General features: G+C 39.2%; 2 protein-coding genes across 3 annotated transcripts in view; one reads left to right on the top strand and one right to left on the bottom strand.

Annotated features, from left to right (window-relative positions):
• The window catches only part of LOC308192774 (ATP-binding cassette sub-family G member 8-like), a 52,254-nt gene that overhangs the window by 21,463 nt on the left and 12,005 nt on the right, over window positions 1–18,786 (top strand). The gene's annotated exons all lie outside the window — the stretch shown is intronic.
• Window positions 1,052–18,764, bottom strand: ABCG5 (ATP binding cassette subfamily G member 5). Of its 2 annotated transcripts, none has more exons than XM_080586683.1 (13): window positions 17,134–18,764; window positions 16,667–16,788; window positions 16,114–16,250; window positions 15,781–15,879; window positions 14,675–14,807; window positions 13,009–13,148; window positions 12,007–12,136; window positions 9,374–9,587; window positions 8,910–9,115; window positions 7,956–8,094; window positions 4,968–5,153; window positions 3,162–3,274; window positions 1,052–2,003 (listed from the first exon to the last, which is right to left on the bottom strand). In XM_080586683.1, the coding sequence occupies exons 1-13, from the start codon at window positions 17,253–17,255 to the stop codon at window positions 1,807–1,809; spliced, it is 1,938 nt and encodes a 645-aa protein (XP_080442809.1). In that variant the 5' UTR covers window positions 17,256–18,764; the 3' UTR covers window positions 1,052–1,806. The 2 variants fall into 2 exon arrangements, with proteins under 2 accessions (XP_080442809.1, XP_080442810.1); XM_080586684.1 differs by having other exon boundaries at window positions 17,472–18,762.

Consider the following 18,786-nt stretch of genomic DNA (forward strand, 5'->3'; position numbering starts at 1 on the left):
TGATAAAGTATGCTAGGCATCTTTTCCTAGTTCCTTGCATATATGATTCAAAAGCAAAGCTTAAAAATACATTTGCATCATAGGATGCATATCATTTGAATAGAACAGTTCCACAAAAACTGGCAGAACAAAATAGAAGTTCAACCAGTTTTGATCTGGTCTAAAATTCAAAAGTTTGCTTCACCAGGAATTATTTATGGCACTGTATAGCATTTTAATACCTCTGCACAGAATTCAAGACAAGACATTCCTGTCAAATATTCAACTGCTAGGAATTCTTTCTAATGAATTTGACAGATACTTGGTTAGTGGTAGAAACATAATTACTTCACATTCAGCCTAAACTTGGGAAATGCTAGCCTAAACTATATACAACTTTCTGTTCATGGACTTCCTCTCTATAATCAGCTGGGCTGAGCCTTTTGAGAATACGCAAGTCAAGATCTGGATTAAAGCCAGACGTCTTTTGAGAGCTAAGCCTTGTAGACTTATTGTCAGAGAGTAAATGCCTGGACAGGCACTTGGCAGACCAGATTGTAAGAATATTCCCTGCTGAACAACCCTACATGGGCATAAAAATGGCAAAGAAACTAATTTGGTATTGTTCCATCCCTTTCTAGTTATTTGTAACATATTTGTTCACTGATTACTTTTTCTGATGTAACTTAAGATATTTATATATAAAGATAATTAGAAAAAAATCTTGGCCTCACAGTTAAGTGGAAAAGTTGCATTAGCTTGAGGATTTCATACTCTGTTAAAATGTGCATCATCTCAAAACTGAAATTATTTTCTTATGGAATTTTAAGATAAAGTATACTTATCTGTATGATGTAATCACTAGCTACACCCCCACAACAAATAATTTCTTCATTGAACAAGAAAAGTAAGTTATAAAACTTAGGAATTCAGCATCTGCTAGTCTTTCCATTTGGGAAGTTACTTCTATTTATCATTTGGATAAATTAGACTCTTTGACATGTTAGCGAACACACAAGAAAAAATTCAAAAGAAAGATAAAAATTACATCACTTCCAAAAAATTGGCAACATTTTTTTCCCTAGTTAAACTGATACTTTATTAACTTTTTTTTCCTAGTAATTCACAAAGTGCTTCCAAGATGGGATTTAGAACTTGATAATGAGAAGAACGAACAGATATAAATAACAGCTGTCTTCTGTGATCTACCATCATTTGTACAACTAAAACACGTTCGGTAACTTTTATGTTTGTTAAAGATCATAAAGATTATTGTACTCGGTGGCATGGTTGGACAGTATGCATAAGATTAAAGTGAAATGATTTCTTGATTCTGTCATTATTTACACTAGTTAGTGTGTTTCTACAAATCGCCCAAATGGGATCAAAACCAAGCATACTACTTTAAATACAATTCTAGGAGAAAGAGTTACTAGCAAGTATACCCCTTGGCTTATTGGTAATAGTTAAAACAAAAATAACAACGAAGTTGGGGGAAGAATTAGAGCACCAGTGACATATATTGCTAAAAATGACAACATCAGCAGACTAAATTAAATTCAAAAGCCTTTCCAAAGATATAATACTGTTGATACGGCTGATTTAGGAGTGGGGTACAAGGAATAGCATGAAGCCATTCACCCTCTTAAGAGAAGCTTGTTTTTCAAGATGGAAAGCATCCAGTTAGAAACAAACAAGAGAATGTGTTTTTCTATGTATGGTCATTTAAATTCTGAAATCTAAAATCCAGCAAATCAAGACTTCAACTGTAATGAAATTAAGAATGTAAAATTTTAAATTACATATTGTCAGATCTACTACCTTTTTTCACTGCCTGCTAATAATTCTCTCTCTAATTTTGAAGCTCAGGATTGCTATAACAGCAAGTACTGGTACAAAAGCATAGAGCAATAAGAAATCCATTGTGAACCGGGACAATGCACCAGGAAAGGTTTTGTCAATGAACTGAATGCCATGGGTGAATATACATGCGGAATTAATTGTAGTGGAACCGTTGGCTCCCCCTGTCAAAAGAAAAAATTAATTCCTTCAGTAGGTTAATCGGCAAAATTAAAACTCAGGCTCCAGTATCTAGCTCTTATATTTAATATAGCTAGCCTTAACGTTATTTTAATGATGACCTACTGCTCATAGCTATAGGTCTCACCCTTCGGGGGTAAGAGAATCCATATGTTTCTGCAGTTAATCTATGCCATATTTTTTTTGAAGAAATGAACAAGGGTTCACTAGGAGCTTTCTGTTTTGTTCATACTAGGTACAAGATCTTTGGCTTTTCAGGTACGTTGTCTAGAGGGGGCCTCAAGAACCAAGATGACAGACTTGCGTCACTCACATTAACCATCAGCTGCTGATGGTCACTACCAAAGGCACGGAGTCATTTTCTAACAGGTGTTCACATGGTCATATTCAAACAGTTGCCACCTACCCTCTTATAATGAAGGGAACAGGAGAGAGAGATGACGAACAGTGAGTGGATAAAGAATATGGAATGCGTCTCTGCTTGGAGAGCAGCACAGACACCTGGATACACAGCCCCGAATAGCTTAGGGCAGGCCCATAGCTGTAAGTTTTACTGCTGTTGATGGATTCACATCATCCTTCTAATCTCTCCAACGTGATTCTAATGTTGTGCCAGTTATCTTGCTCACAAACTGCAAAGCATAATCTGACAGAGATCTAAGCTGCTCAGTATTTGCTGTGGTAACACACATTTGAACTGAAGCTTCACTAGAATTAGAGGAAAAATCTGGTCAGGTGTTACCTGTACTGCGCCCTCCACCAATATTTGATCCTGTATTGTGTAATTCTGTTGATATTCTATGTGTAATAGTTCTGATAAGCACATAGCAGGCTGCAAAGTTTACTTTCCAAATCAACTCAAAGGGGAATAAAATAACATATAAAGAAGAAAAAGATAAAAAACTGAAAGAATGAGAAATAGTTGAAAAAAGCAGTCAAATATTTTTCTGGCTTGCAGATACAGAGTTATAGTAAGCCTCTACTAATCATTGATTTTTATTTTTTTTAACAATTAACAAGTTGTTTAAATCTTTAAATTATCAGGATACTTTAATTGTTTGCAGAAGGAAGATAAGCCTCGACATCTCATTAAAATTATTTACAATGGACTTAAAGATTTATTCTTTTAATTGCACACTTACCGCAGGTGAAGCTTAAGCCATAAAATTCATTGACTACAAGAATTTCACTGCTGTATTTTTGAAAGGTAAGATAACTGAGTATTTTAAAAGGCGTTGGCATTTCTTCTATGGTCCTATAAGAAACAGAAGTTAAATTGTCTTTTGCTAACATTCCAAGAGCCAGTTCTGCCCCAAGTGAAAACAATCTCTTAACTTTGGGCATAGCCTGTTACAGCAAGACTTCTTGGATGTACATGAAGGGTTTCCAAACATAAAGTCTGTCCTAGTGATAACTGAGGCGACAGCAACAAAGGTTGTCTCTGCCTTTGGTACAGTGTCATAGCATTCTGTCCTAAGTTGTTTATGGGCAGTCACAAATAATTCTGTGAAGTTTTTGGTATTCATATTGCAGTGATAAACTGAAAAGGGCAAGAAGCAATATAAACACTACAAACAAAAGTGTTGGTTCCAAAGTAAGAAACCACCACCCCTCATTCTATCTTCAAAACTAAAAAAGGCCTTGTAACAATTCATGGGATATAATAATGATAATACAAAAATAAAGCAAAGAAGAATAAGAAGAGAAAATAGAATATGAGCATTTTGAAATAACATTATGCAACAAGCCTGGGCAATTTTGGCACCTAAAAGTTCGCAAGACTTTTTATAATTAAATAACAGCAAAAAAACAGCCCAAGTTTCAATACCACTTTAAGTATCTCTCACTGTGTATGAGCTTTCATTATCAAAGAGATTCATAATATTGATTAGCAATGTCTTCACTGTAAGGTAAGGCTAGAAACCACTCTAATACTTTTTAAAAAGTTACTTTTAAAAGTTAAAAAACTACAGTAGCAGGAATAAACTGCCTTGTTATTATAAACGTATATCTTCCTGAAATTAGGTAAGGACCACATTAATTAGATATTAACCTAGTTTTATTTAATAAACAAATGTTAGCTGAGATCTACTGTGAACAGACAAAGCATTATCAGATTTGTGAAGACTCTTAAGCTTGAGGACAACCTAATGACGTATTGTTAAGCTTATTTCATGGTCACTGGAAAGGTCACAGCTGAGCATATCATATTTTCTAGGCATCTGAAACACACCTTTGTTTTCCACAATAATACATTTATTCTGAGATGTTTCTCAAAGAAATGATAGTTTCAATACTGACATGAGAGGGGAAAACGCATCAAAGTTCATGTAATTACCATGCAAAAACATGTATTTGCACAATGATGCAGCGAACGAATGTTAATGTTGCTTCATATTTATAAAACTAATCGTTGATTTAATATTTTTATATAGTTGACTTTATACAGGAAAAAAAAAGTGTCTGAAAATTTTAACGACTAAACTGGAGAAGAATACTAATAAGATAATTGAGAACAGCTTTCTGTTTTTTCTAAAACTGTAATTCCCAGTATTTAGTACCTGTGACTAAATACTGTTACTAAAAGGTCCAGTTTTTTGGTTTTTTTTGAAACAGACAGCATTTCATGGAATCATGTTGGCATTATTGAAAGAATTTAGCTGAGCTGATTGATTTGAATTGAATAAATCCTCGATTTATTTCCAAAATAAGACAGTGAAAAAATTAAACATTTTAGCATATTTGCTGATATCTAAAGCTATTGTTTTGTGTACATTTGTATTTAGTACGTCTAACATGATTAGGTAGTTCTTCCTCTGAAGGTAACAGCTGTACTTGTTCCATCGCAACCTGTGCATTATTGCAGTTAAGCAATACAGATTGTTCATGAAACCCTTCTATAGCTAGACTATTTTAATAATAACACCATAAATAAAACTTTTTCCTACCTTACAAGTCCTGTTCCCGCTACGACACCTGCTGAGTTAAGCAACACCACTCCACTTTGGACTATATTTGGGTTTTGAACCACACCAAGCATTACAAGCGTTAGTAGTTCACCAATTACATGAGATGCGAAGACAACAGCGAAGAAAATTCCAAATCTGGAAGCATCAGGATACAACCCTACAGTCCTGTACAAAAAATGAACAGAAGAAATTTTTAAAAACACGGGTTTGGTACTAGACTTAAAATGTAACCACTATTCTTGGTTTTATTCATTTTTGCAATCACAGCACATTACGTGAACCGTTTATCCCTGAGCTCCTTGCGTCTTCTTTGGAGCCTTAACATGAAGGACATCCACTTAATTTCCTGTGTGCAGACACATTAGGTTTTCTCCATCTAGATTAAAGAGGGGTATATAAAGATGTAACTGTAGGAGAAATTTGTGTTATTTCAGGATAACCACCATGGCTTTAAATATCATTTAAACTAAAATTGGCCCACCTTTACAGTCTATACATTTAAGTTATTTATGTAAGTCACATCTGAAAAGAACATCTTTATGCAGATAATTAGGAGGGAATTTTGTACTTCTGATACTGTGCATGCAAACCTAAAAACAGATATATGGATATGCTCAGCCTAATCAAAAGGAAAGCTAACTGAATTCACCACCCTTGTAATTCATCCAAATGCAACTTCCTCCAGACTTCTACACTCTTTAATAACCAACACGCTGTTCCTAGCTTTTCCCTCAATTAATTAAGGAAACGTAGCACCACGCCCAATTTGTACTAAAGAGTAAAAAGCTAAGAAAAGCCAGCAATTGCTTGGCAAACTTAATTCAGCCTTGTAGCATATGTGACAGATGACAAAAACCTTTTATTATATGGTGACATATTACTCTTTTTTTCACAACACCTCATACCAAAATTGCCTTATACTAGGTATGTACTGCATACTCTGCTTAGCTAACAAGCAGGTATTCAACACTACTTTCATCTTCGTTGCTCAGGGCCCTCTGTCTTTTTTATAATGCACCATGCTTGAACCATGATCTTAAAATAGAACTATTAATTTTCTCACAGTTTTTTCTGTAGCATTTTTTGCATGCAATACTGAAATAATCTCTATTATAAATAGGTGGCTGAACATTGACTCTTCAAGTATTAAACATTCACTGAGCGAGCGGGTATTTAGCAACCTCTAATCACAGCTTGGTACAGAAAGAACAGCTCTCCAAAAGTCCTAGCATTAAAGGATCACCTTTTCTAAAGTGCTCTAATACTTCTCACTATGAGCTATGCAGAGCCAGACTAGTAAATCTGGGGCAGGAGTAGAAACAGATGAAAAACAAAATGAAAAGAAAAGAAAAAAGAGAAAATGACAGCAATAGAATGGTAGGATAACATACACTGTTGGAGCATTTCCCAGAGGCATCCTTAGCTGGGAAAATGCACAAATAGAGTGCGTTAAGTTGACTGCCGTACAGAAGTGGCTGTACTTGGTCTTGGCCGGACCTGTCGCGTGCCTGATCTGGTAAGAGTTCGGTTCTGCCTCTATGTGCCTGCATACACAAACTCAGAGACAAAACGGCTTGTAAGAGCACACACCAGAGGCTATAAAAGCCTCTCCAAAAGAGCAAAGCCTCTCCTGTTGAGAAAAGTTTAGCCCTGCACAGGTCCAATCTTCAAAATTTCACAGGAGCTGCCAGACCTCAGAGGCCTAAGGGCACTACAAAGTCACTCTGACACTTCGCTTACTGATGGCTTTCAAACAACTACGAGACAGCAAAGACACGCAAAGGCTAACAGCAGTAAATATTACCTGCTAGCTAGAACCAAGAGCTTTACTGTTGATTGTGGTTGAAGCTACCAAAGCACAAGGGGAAAGTCTGTGGCCATACAAATTTCCTGTCTGGTAAGGATTAAGTGACAAACAGAGGCTCGTGATGCTCATGGGCACCATGCTCATGTACCACCAAGCCTGCCAGTTGTTGGTACATGCTTTACTAGAGACTGTCGTCTAATTAACATCACAGAATCACTCAGGTTGGGAAAGATCTCTAAGATCACCAGGTCCAACCGTTAGCCTAGCACTGCCAAGTCTACCAAGTCCAATGCTACTGCCCACTGGATTCAAGCTCCGTGGTGTGAAAGGGGAAACCAGCAGGCGTGAAGTCACCAAACTCATTTTGCAGACATCAGCTGCCACTTGAAAACAAAAATAATCTCTAGTGCAGTACACACCACTCCTTTCACAATGAGGAAAACAACTCAGAAAAAGACTGAAGGATAGAAATGGGTCCCTCACTACCTTGCTATTACCTTACTATAGCAACCGTGGACTGTATTAAATTCAGAATAAGCAAGCAGAAGAGGGGAAATTAATTGAACAGGAATGAAGAACGCCAGACCTATCTGACAGGTGAAACAATTAAAGGATAAAATATTTCATCACCAAATTCTGTGGTATATTTCACAATGATGTGAGGAAATTAATGTACAGGGGAAGCAATTTTTACTATCAAATCCTTTCTCTTGGTACCAGAAATCCGCTTTTGTGCCTTTCTTTGGAGAGTAGAAGAGAGGATTCTGGATCTCATCACAAACATATGCTGTAGGTAAATCCCAAACACTCAAGGAAATCTTTGTCTGTGTATTTTCAAAGTGTGACCTACCTGCAACACCAAGCCTTCCTGCAAATACCTCGGCAGTACTCAGCTGGCCTTTGGCACGACTCGTAAGTCTTAAGGGCTGCTCAAGTCCCTGATCTTATTTAACACCTCCTACTAGAAATGTACACCTAGTCTTACCACTGCCTGAAAAAGAGAAGTTAAAATTGCATCATCTTTCCTTAAACTTTCTCTGTAATGATCTGAATGATTCTGAGAGACAACAGCACGAAGCCACACCAGGAGGCCTATTGCTGACAAGGGAACTGAAATTAATAACGAAAACAACAATCCAACAGGTGCAACAAGTGCTTACCAGTATATAAAGATGCTGAAGATTGCCGCGCTGATGACACTGAAGGGCAGGAAGTGCAGTATATAAGCTAAGAGCATTTGCCACTTCTTATACAAGCCATCTTTACTTTCTTGGTCACTGATAGCACGTAAAGGTGGAACTGGATAAAATATAATTAAATATACAAGAAATAAATTAAATCACCATTGAATTAAGAAACAAGACTTGTTTCTAGCAAAAGTTATCTCATGCACTGAAACAACTTTGCATATTTATCAGAAAACTGCTGGCCAGTCTTCCCTTTTTGTATATAAAAACTAAAGACATGGAAAAGATGCCATCACTGGATAATTTATTGAGGTGCTCTGATCTCAAGGTGATGACAGCAGGGTACGTTCCCTACATGAGCAGAACAGTTTCTAGGGCTGTAAATAAAAACTACTGTTGGTCTTTGTGTGACTAATCTATGGTAGCTCTAAGAGAAACACCCTCTAATAAAAACATAATCACCACATAATAGTCTTAAATCTAATTATCCTTGCTTGCTGTCAAAGCTGGTTTGTACTTCCACCCTTACCATGTGTCTTTGGCTTTGATCTTATTTAAGATGGTAAATTTTAAACCTAGACTTTGTCCTGCCTTCATAATGCTACATGCGGGCAAGTTCCTGCATAGTTCACAACAGCACCTCCACACACAGGCCAGCTGTAAAAAGGGAGAGGCAGGGATGAGAGCATATTCCTTCCTTAAGTGCAGTTAACCTGGAGCTTCTCGGATGCACTGATCTTTTTCTGCATAGTGAAGCTTGCAGGGACTTCACTTTTGAATTTCATGCTTCTGCATCAACTCTGACATTACCTAAAACTGTACGGATCCCTTAAACAATCCTTTTAATCTTCAAAAAATACTTATTCCTAGTTACAAAATAGCAGCAGCAATACCTGCTGCTGCACAGAACGGAGGACAGAAACTCACAAAGGGCAACAGCATTGAGCAGCCCTGTGTAGGGGGGGGCACTCACGCACTGGTAGATAAGCCCCACACGGTCCTGCACTGCTCCTTTCTCCACGTCAGTCCTTAGTCTAAGAAGGAAAAACGCTACAAACAAGCCAAACAGAAGATTCTGGAGGAGACGCATGATGATGCCCATCTTATCTCTGGAGAAATTTCTTGTTATCCTCCTGAAAATGAAACAAAACAATAACAAAATACTTGTTAGCTATGACTGACCACATGTTGGTAGGATATTTAGCTTTGACGAAATCTTACTCACAATATGTCCCTGAAAAAAGCAGTATGAAAAAAATAGGCAAGTGAAGTGGTAGACCAAAATACCAAGAAAGTGCATTTACAGAAACACAGAAAAAGCCTGAGAGATTAGAGGTAAGGAAAACAAAGCAAAGGAATATTCTTTTAAAAAACAAAACAAAAAGTCTTACCGGAAAAGAATCCATAATTTGGAAAAGGCACCAGGTGAGTCTTTGTTTTTGAATGGTATAGGTGGCCGATCTTTCATACACCTTGTTCTTTCAATGGCTGCCAGTACTTTGCTAAAGATCTCCGAGTTTTTGTAGGCTGATGTAATTACCTGAACCCTACTGTAGGTTTCAAGTTCACGTTCCTTGCTTCGGGTGTCCACAGAAGTCAGATCCACTGTAAATTTACAAAATTTTTACTATATATACATCACTTTCCATTAGTAGCTATTCCCCTCTTGCAAGAGGTGAAGTTTATTTCACTCCTCCCTTCTGTTTGAAGCAGTGTGAACAAACGAATGTGCAGCCACAATAAATCTCCACGTTCTGTGGCTCCTGTAGGACCCTTGAGGTGTTGGGTTCTGTGTCTAGGAACGCAAGGGCTTAGCGGGGTGCTGGTCAGACCGTTAGTGTTCTCCTTGCACAGCACAGGGCTGTGCTACCCGTGAAGCACTACTGCTGCCGAGAGCAAGACAGATCCCCAGCTGCGGGTGAACAATAACGTGGATGGAAAGACGGCTTTCTGGTCACGTCTCTCTCAGGTTTTCAGGTAAGTACTCTGATACAGCTCCCTGATTCTCCCTTGTCTTCTGCCTGCTCCTCCATAACCCTGGAGCTTTATTTTTCAGGTAGTCTGAGCTCATTCTGCACACACTTTTCTACACGTTAACATGAAGTTAGAAGATGTTGTGCAGGCCAAGTCCCCCCCCTTGCAGGCTCAGCAAAACCAAAGAAAAGTTCCATGGCAGCAAGTAATATTTATTTATGAAATGTGAATACTTCATGGCATTAATGTCCCTCTCTGATAAATCCATCGATACCTATTTCCTGACACCAACAACTCTTCCTGGCAGATGGGAACTTTATGCATGATATTTGTACAAGTCATGTGGATTCAACAATAGTGCAAAAATGTAGTAAACATGTTCCTTAACATGATAATAGCAATGATTTATTTGACATTTCAAAAACCAGACTCTTGTTCTCAGGTTTTTATATTATTTGTCCATGTCTGCTGAGATGTCAGTATTAAGTTACCTGTTTTTAAGGTTCGTATCATCCTTAGATTTCAGTTTTAGTGTTATGCTCAACTTCAAAATACAACAGCAAAGGGTATCTGTAGCCCTTGTCCAAGAGTATTAATTTGTCCTCAGAACCCAAATTAAGCTTATGAATACTTCCTGGTGTTCTGAAAGCTGGAATTTAGCATAATTTTATTCAACGGTAAGCATAAACTGAAGACTTCACTTCTGGACCAAATATCTAATGCCTATCATCCATTTGCACTTTTACAATGTGCAACTTTTCAACAATATAATCCATGCTCAATACATCAGATCTTATTTTCCTCTACTTTTGGTGTAAATGACATCAGAATCTGTCCCTTCATTCACATCATTAAATCACACAAAAAATATAAACTACCAATTTTCCAAAGACTAAATATTCTGATGATTCTTTGCTCTAAACTGTATTTTTTCCTTTTCTTGTCACATTCAAAGGTTGACATTTGAAGAATGCAGTACTTTCTTTACCAAGCTGTTTTAAATGTGGGTCTAAATCTCAAATCATCTATGCATTTCAAGACTATTCAAATTCATGAAGACAAAATTATCCTCACTGTCACACCAGTATTTTCAGCTTCATCCCATTCCAGCGTCATGTCAACAACCATCCTCTCTTCTCTCTGAATTTAGTTAGGATGCCACCTAGACAATAGAAAAACACTGCCTCCTCTCAATGTGCTGTTTCTGAACACAGTTTTTTTGGATTGGTCAAATTCTCTGGTTATTGTTCAGCTGTGTTGTTAGAAATCAGCCTACAAACTATATAAGATATATGAGCACTCGCACACGTACATGTGCAGAGACACACACACAAACACGTTTACATGTTCTTCAAACATTTTTCCACTCGATCAGGTACTCAGATGCCCTGCAGTGTAACCAAGCCTCATTTTTAAAATCTCTTGCAGACATTTTTTTGATCCTGAATTGGTTAAAAAAAAAAAAAAGAGTATGCAAATAGCTTGCTATCATTACCTCCTGAAGCATCCATACCTTCTGCTCCAGTAGTTCACTCTAGTACTAGAAACTCCCAAAACTTTCTAAAATCTCAAACAGTGAATGTCTAGAAATTCATCCTTTGGTCATCCTGTATTTTTTCTACCCTTCCCTCCGTGTAACAACCGTGTTCAGTTGCTTGGCATTACAAAAGTCTGTGAGATCACAAGACTTTCCACAGTTTGGGGATGAAACTGGTATTCTTACGTCCAATGGACAGCCATAGGGAGATGCTGTCAGGTGCTCACAGGTTTCATGAAGATGAGATTCCTTTTTTATTGGTAGTTAACTCCTTTCTGCTGTCTTTCAGTCCTACTGCAAACTTGTGTTGTTTTTATGTTGTCTGTGGACATATGGATGACCATGGGCCCATCTCTCTCTCTCCTCTGAGCTGAGCACAATTATAAGGTCAGGGAAAATTTCAAACACACTTTCAACACACTTTCGGAAAAAGATCTTTAACTTGGAGAAGAAAACAACTTGTTTGTTTAAAGAAAGCCCATATTCTTACCAAAGCAACTTAGATAAACTTACCATAGAAGTCAAAAGGATTTGATTGTTCAGGACACGAATAGCCACAGTTGCTAAAAAATGTGATCATTTCCATAGGGTTCCCACAGAAAACCATTTCTCCAAAGCTCATGATGGCTATTTTGTCAAATAACTGTGGGGGCAAATTAGCATTGTAGCAACACGTACTGAGAAGAAGTACATTAATTCTTGAGTACAGCTTTGTCTTGGTAAGAAAAATGCTTTGACAGGAAAAGTAGTTTTGACACATTCAAACTTCCTTAGTATATTTCTGTCAAAGGAAGTTTGTCCGTTCCCTCACTCCTCTTAATGGTTATGCAAGATGACACATTTGTAAGCTCTTAAAACCAGTGCTTCTCAAATCAGAGCCAGCAGCATACAGAGGTAACCCACAAACAGGAGTGAGAGCTGTGGACTTCACTTCTAACCGCACCTTCACTTACTGACTGACCTCGTTCGGCATTTAATAGCCTCTACCTGCACAATCCCCCAAATTTTGGGAACATTATCCTGAATTACTTAAGGACTTCAACAGCACTGTTATTTGGGTGTATGTTTGCCAGGACAGGGTTCCCACCAGCTGTGGCCAGCCCATATTCCCAAGACACCAGGGCCACTTTAAATCCACTGTCACTTCTGTCTTGAACTGCAAGTGTTACCAAAATATCAATACATATTAATAAAGCGCTACTTTTTACAGTGCCAGCACACCTGAGGGATTTACATGGCTTCTCCCAGTATTTTATTTGGGTAGCTTCGTATCACAAATGTCATGTGCACAGTCAGCTTCTGCACTACTGGCACAGAGCAGCGTGTGTCCCAGCACGCCCTGCACGCGGCAGAAGGCCAGCACTGCAAGGTTAAAAAGACAAGGCTGTATTTACACAGGGAGGAAGTAAAGGAGCTTTTTGAGGCAACTATACTGGACCTTGTCCTTTTATCCTGAAAAGAACTTAAGTACAAAAAGGCTAGTAAAAGAGAAAGTAGCAAGTAGATGTAATTTACCCTGAAGAGTTCTGAGCGAGGCTGATGAATTGTAATAATCACAATCCTGTCTTTGTGTGCAAGCTCTGAGAGCAGCGAGACAATCTGGTTTGCAGTCAGGCAATCCAGCCCTGTTGTTGGTTCATCAAGTAGCATGACCTCTGTGAAACGACAAGAAATAGCATTAAAACTCAGGCAAACAGAGAGCAAATGTTATGGCTTCTGCATTTCAAGACATTTTGACAAATACTGTGGAAATTACTTTACATGTGAAGTTCCACGTGTAAGCAGAGCATGCACAGTTATTATTGTGACTTGATATTTCATCTTTAGTTAGCTTCAGTGGTTCAGTTTCAGCTACTAGGAATAAGGACAAAGAACTACAGCAAGATCACAGCATAATCTTTTTTCTATGTTCAGGTGAAATCAGAAAATTACTCAAACAGATTTGATGTCTACACTTGCTTCTATGATAAAATTCATCATGTATACAAATATAAATATAACTGACATAGTTAACCTGAAGTTATCATCTTAATTAAAGATATTTATACATATTGAATTATTTGTGAACAAATTAAGAGTTATATTAAAATACGGCATGTATAATTCCATAAATGAGAGCAGTGGTGTTTTTTTAACTTCATTTTCTTTATCATTTTATTGCACGTCGAAAGGTAATAGTTACAGTCAAATTGATTGTTTTCACATAGATAAGATAAAGTACAGAAGAGGGCAACTCAACCTCAGTTAGGGTTTAAGGAGGAGGGAGGAGAACTTACAGGTTTATTTACACAGAATTACTGTAACATGAGCTTAGTGAGCAATGAATACTTCCAGTGAACTGTCCAGGCATCACCATTAGCACACAGTACCCATGGAATCTAAGTTCTCCCTCCTGCCTGGTGTGTAGTCCTGGTGCATCTGCAGTGCTATAAGGACTCTGGAGTCTAAGAAATGGATGGTATGCATCGGCTCTGCAAGATTCTAGCACCTTTAAGAAACCATCTTAAAAGTGATGCAATTTACAGTGCTGTTTCCCATGGCTAATCCTCCTACTCACTCTCCTACTCTGCTTTTTCATTCATCTGACTTGTTTTTCTTTACAGTAAAACTGCAACCACATAGAGAGCATGGCATGCATCAATATTTGGATTCTTAGCAAGGGAAATACAACATGAGGGCTATTATTCTCTTGAGCAATTTTACTCTGTTTTGTTTGTATACTTTCCAAGTGAGCAAAGTTCACTTGCTGACTGTTGTTTTGACTCTGACACGTACGTGGCACTCACACATACATGGTTCAATGACAGCTACCCCACTACAAAAACTCAGTGCTTGCTTATGTACAGCTCTAACTGGTTCAATAAACCATCAATCAACGCATCAACCAACATTTCATACGTGGGAAGAGGGAGCCCAGAAAAAAGTAAAATGGATAAGTTCAGGTCTAAACATAGGTTCAAGTCCCTAAGATTTTAAAATTCACTGATTTCCAAGACCAACTAATAGATTAATGGCAGACCTGAATTACTGCTCATCCTTCTCCGTTATTGCTAGACTAGCTTTTGCTGAATTATAGAACAAAAATGCTTTTGTATTTTGAAGTGGTTTATGAAGGTCCATAGCGGGTGCACAAAGTGACACTGCTCTGCTTTACTCTGAAAATCCACGCAGTGGTACTTACTTGGATCTTGTAATAGCTGGGCTGCAATTGAAACACGACGCCTCTCACCTCCAGAAATTCCTACAAAAATATGGCTTCCAATTATTTTGTCAGCAATGTGGCTAAGACTCAGCTCAGCCATAACTGCATCTACCTGAAAAATAATTACAATTTAGAAAGACTAATTACTGTCCAACTCAGATACTCAGGGGAAAAAAAAAAAAAGGAAAAAAAAAGGAAAAAAGGCATAATTTTAAGCTAAGACTTTCCCAATATGCTACTTTCATCCATTCTAGTTGGAAGGTACTTGGCCTCATTTCAATTTGATTATTTTTAAAACAGTATTTCAATTAGTGTTTAAAATGCATTTTAATTTCTATTTCTTCTAAAATGAGTAGAATTTTAGCTTCAGTTGGCATTAGGAGAAAAGCATTTTGGAGGTGGTGCTAGAAGTTATGCCATTAAACATAATGTACTAGTCTTGCTTCCAAAATAAGGGAGCAGAAAGGCAAATCAATTTGGGGGCCGTACGAAATACTGAATGGAAAATAGGTGAAGAGAGAAGACAGAAAGCTAGCGCCTTTGATCGGGCACATCTGATCTTTACTCTCAACAGAGGACAAAAAGAGCCCTCTAGTAGATCAGAAACACGCCTGTTTTATGAAGAAGGTAGCTTGTAAGGAGCATAGTAGCGCTTTTCAGGGCTGCCCTGGTTAGTGGGAGAGCACCTAAGGAGCCAGAATAGTGCCAAAGTCATCTCTGCTGTTCATGAGACTCGCCAGCATACATGGCCTCAGGCACCCCAGAGAGGCACGTCTTCTAGATACCAAAGAGGAGCTGAACTCTATATGCTATATTATAGCAGCACCTAGGGCAGCAGTTAACTGCTGCAGCTTTGGGCTGAAGAGTTTTGTCCCATCATATTGGCTGTTCCTCAAGGCATCACCACAAGCTCCCTGTGGAGGTGCTGAGCACCAAGGAGTCTGTGTTCTACTCCTGGCTCAGGAGAAGGATTTCTCCTCAGCCACAGAATAAGGATTAAGAAACCTCTTAAACATAAAACTGCCAGTGAAAGCATTACATGATGTCATATCTGCATTTCTGGTGGAAGATGATAGAATACAGACCTTCTTTTTGATGACACTGTTGGAGCATTTCTGAAGAGCAAGTAAAGCTGTGTAGGTCAGAGACTCTTGTATGGTGAGGAAGCTTAGCAAAGCATCATTCTAAAAAGAGATGAAGGAAGCAGGAGTTAGTTCAGTAGGAATTAAGATACTGCTTTTGCTCACACACTTTTTTTCACTCATGCATTTTATTAACTGTTTAACACTAAATTTACTACTGAAATTGCAAAATTGCAGTCAGAGTACAATAGTGCATTACAATAGGAACTTTCACTTTTTTTTTTTTTTTTAACACAGGAGGAAGTACAGCATACAGAAACAAATGAGGAGATTAACCTGTGGTACATAAGAGAAGCAGTCTCTAAACTGTTCCTTCTTCAGATGACGGCCGTTCACATATACTTCTCCAAAGAAACTGTCTTTATGTCCCAGTCTTCCTGATATTGCATCTAAAAGTGTTGTTTTCCCAGATCCTTTCAAACAAAAGAAATTAATCATATGATGAGATGAATTTTGCAATCTCAAGTGTGATAGCCTCACTTGGATGAAGACATGAAAACAAGAAATCATTTTTCCTCAGTAATGTTAAAGAAATAGGGAAGTAAATGGAAACCTAGAAAGTGTGTGTGAATTAGCATTTATTTCACACAAATTCACACTTTATAGTGGACCATTTGGGTTTAGAGGTAACCTAATATCTTACTGAAGTTACAATTGCCAGTTAGAAGATGGAACTCTGAAAACAAGTGCCATGTTTTCGCAAAGCAAGGGTTAAAAGCAATTGCAATTTCATTATTTAAAGCACAGACCTCAGTCACATTCAGGCTACCACGGAAGTCTCCAGTATTAACTCTGATTTTATACGTTTAAAGGTACAAGAACAACTTACCAGAATTTCCTAAAATCCCCATAATCTGGCCACTCTCTATGTGAAATGAAACATCTTTAAGTATTTGCCGAGTCCATTTTTTATGGTACAAAGGAACATTCCACCAGGGGCCAACACGCTCTCTTGGAAAACAAACATCAGAAAGGAAGAAACACCAAAGATGTAAAAAGCTTTGCGTGAAGCACACAAGCATGGGAAATCCACTTTACAGCATCTTCTTCAAATACATTTGAAGAAAAACTCCTGGCTCTGGAGAAGAGACCTGCCCTGCCTCCTGCGAGCCACCCACCCCACCCTGAGGTGGCGGCCCAGCACCGTGCAGCAGGTGGCCCTAAAATGGCCGCCAGTCTTCACGGGGCCAAAGCCAAGCCCGCAGCCCACCTGTCCCTGCCCCTCTCCCCTCCATCCCCAGGTCAGGGCAGCTCCCAGCAGGTGGGGGCTCCCCCTGCCACCCTCCCCAGTCCTACCTGACGGTGTAGGAGACCCCCCGCACACTGATACTGTTGGGGGGCTGTGCCGAAGCCTTCATCTCACCCACCCGCCCATCGCTGCCGTCCTCCTCCAGGGCAGGGGGCTCTCTGCCCGACATCTTCCAGTGCCAGGCCCGTGGGCTGCCTCCCTCACGCTGCCACCATGCCTCCACCGGGTAGGGGCAGCTCCCTGCTCCTTCTGGGCCGGAGCGACTTGCTGCCCCCAGCCCTCACCACCCAGGGAAAGCAGCTAGAAGAAAACAGAGCAGCTCTCGGTGCTTTCTTTTCCTAAGAACAACTGACAGGCAATTAGCAGAACCCACTATCTGATGTACCTTTAGCCCGAGCTGTTACTGTCCCAGAGCAGGGGAGTATTTCCCTGTCCACAGGGTCACACCAGCCGCAGAGACGCAGCGTGCCAGGAGACAGGGTGCTGCAACAAAGGGGCCTGGGAAGGGCCAAGTTCAAAAGCAAGGGGAGAAGGCTCACTCTGCTTCTCAACAAGCCGATCGCCAGACCACCGCAGGGCGCACGGCCCTGCACTGCCACCATGGAGGGACCCCCCGAGAACATCCCGCTGGACGGCGGTGGCTGGAGCCAGGCAGCACAGGAGGTGAGTGAGACCGGCGGGAGGGACCCCTTAGCGCTGCTGTTCAGACCACTTAGGGTCACGCTGCTTTCTGCTGCATGCCTGCACTGAAGAAATTAGTCAGCATTGTTAGCTGTGAAGGCAGGAATTGCGCACAGGCTGTGATCACCATCTGCCAGACACCTCCGGCAGCCATAGGACGCCAGACAGGGAACAGGGGAAATGAAGCTCTTCTAGCAGCCCTCAGGTGAATCTGAGAGTTACACAACTTGGGTGAAATGAAAACCCAGACTATGAGCCACTGGAAGAGCTTTAATCCCCTGAAATGCCAAAGGATGCAGGAATTAGGTTGATCTCCGATGGCTGACTCAGGATAACATGCCTTTTGCCTGTTATTTTACAAGACGTTTATTCAGCAGAGATTGCAGTGAAGATGGTGGTTAAAAATTTGGTTAGTTAAATTAATTCCCTGTCTGATTAACTTTTTCTTACTGAGCAGACATTATTTGCAGATACCATTTACTCTTTGAAAGCATAGACATTAGCAAATTATCTTCTCTGTGCGTGTGATGGTGAATTAGCTGCTTCAGGTTACTATGGTGCAGTATGGATTAATTAAATAATGAACATACTTCCAAGCACACCTTAATTTTTAGCTGCTATAAAATGTGAATTTCAATATGTACCATTTTGATCCAGTAGTCATTAACATTCCAGTAGTCATCCATTTTTTCCCTCAGTAATAGAAATACAACCTAATCTCTTTATGGCAGCATGGCATTTGTCTCCATTTTGAAAATAAACCCATTTAAACTGAAAGCTAATAGACCACCACAGCACAGCATATTTGGCCCTCTGACATGCCTCTAGAACAAACTGCATTTCACACTGATTAACAGATAACTCATTTCAACCCTTCATGCTTTTGTACCACTGTAACTTATCAGAAGTATTGTTTTACATGCCATAAAATATATTTCCCTTTCTGTTTCTCCATTTCTGAACTCAAATGTTAACAACTCTTTAGTTATTATAATTCACTATTGTAACTAACCTAATAA

This window comes from Anser brachyrhynchus (genome assembly GCF_964034855.1).
Source record: "Anser brachyrhynchus genome assembly, chromosome: 3".
NCBI lineage: Eukaryota > Metazoa > Chordata > Aves > Anseriformes > Anatidae > Anser > Anser brachyrhynchus.

Bases quoted from the DNA above. Each gene is read 5' to 3' on its own strand.
- ABCG5 (XM_080586683.1), bottom strand. From the start codon at position 17,255: ATGTCGGGCAGAGAGCCCCCTGCCCTGGAGGAGGACGGCAGCGATGGG. The intron at 13,149-14,674 runs GTAAGTACCACT...GTCGTTTCACAG, and splicing joins CCAGCTATTACAAGATCCAA to AGGTCATGCTACTTGATGAA. The intron at 12,137-13,008 runs GTAAATTACATC...TTGCCCCCACAG, and splicing joins CTCGCTCAGAACTCTTCAGG to TTATTTGACAAAATAGCCAT.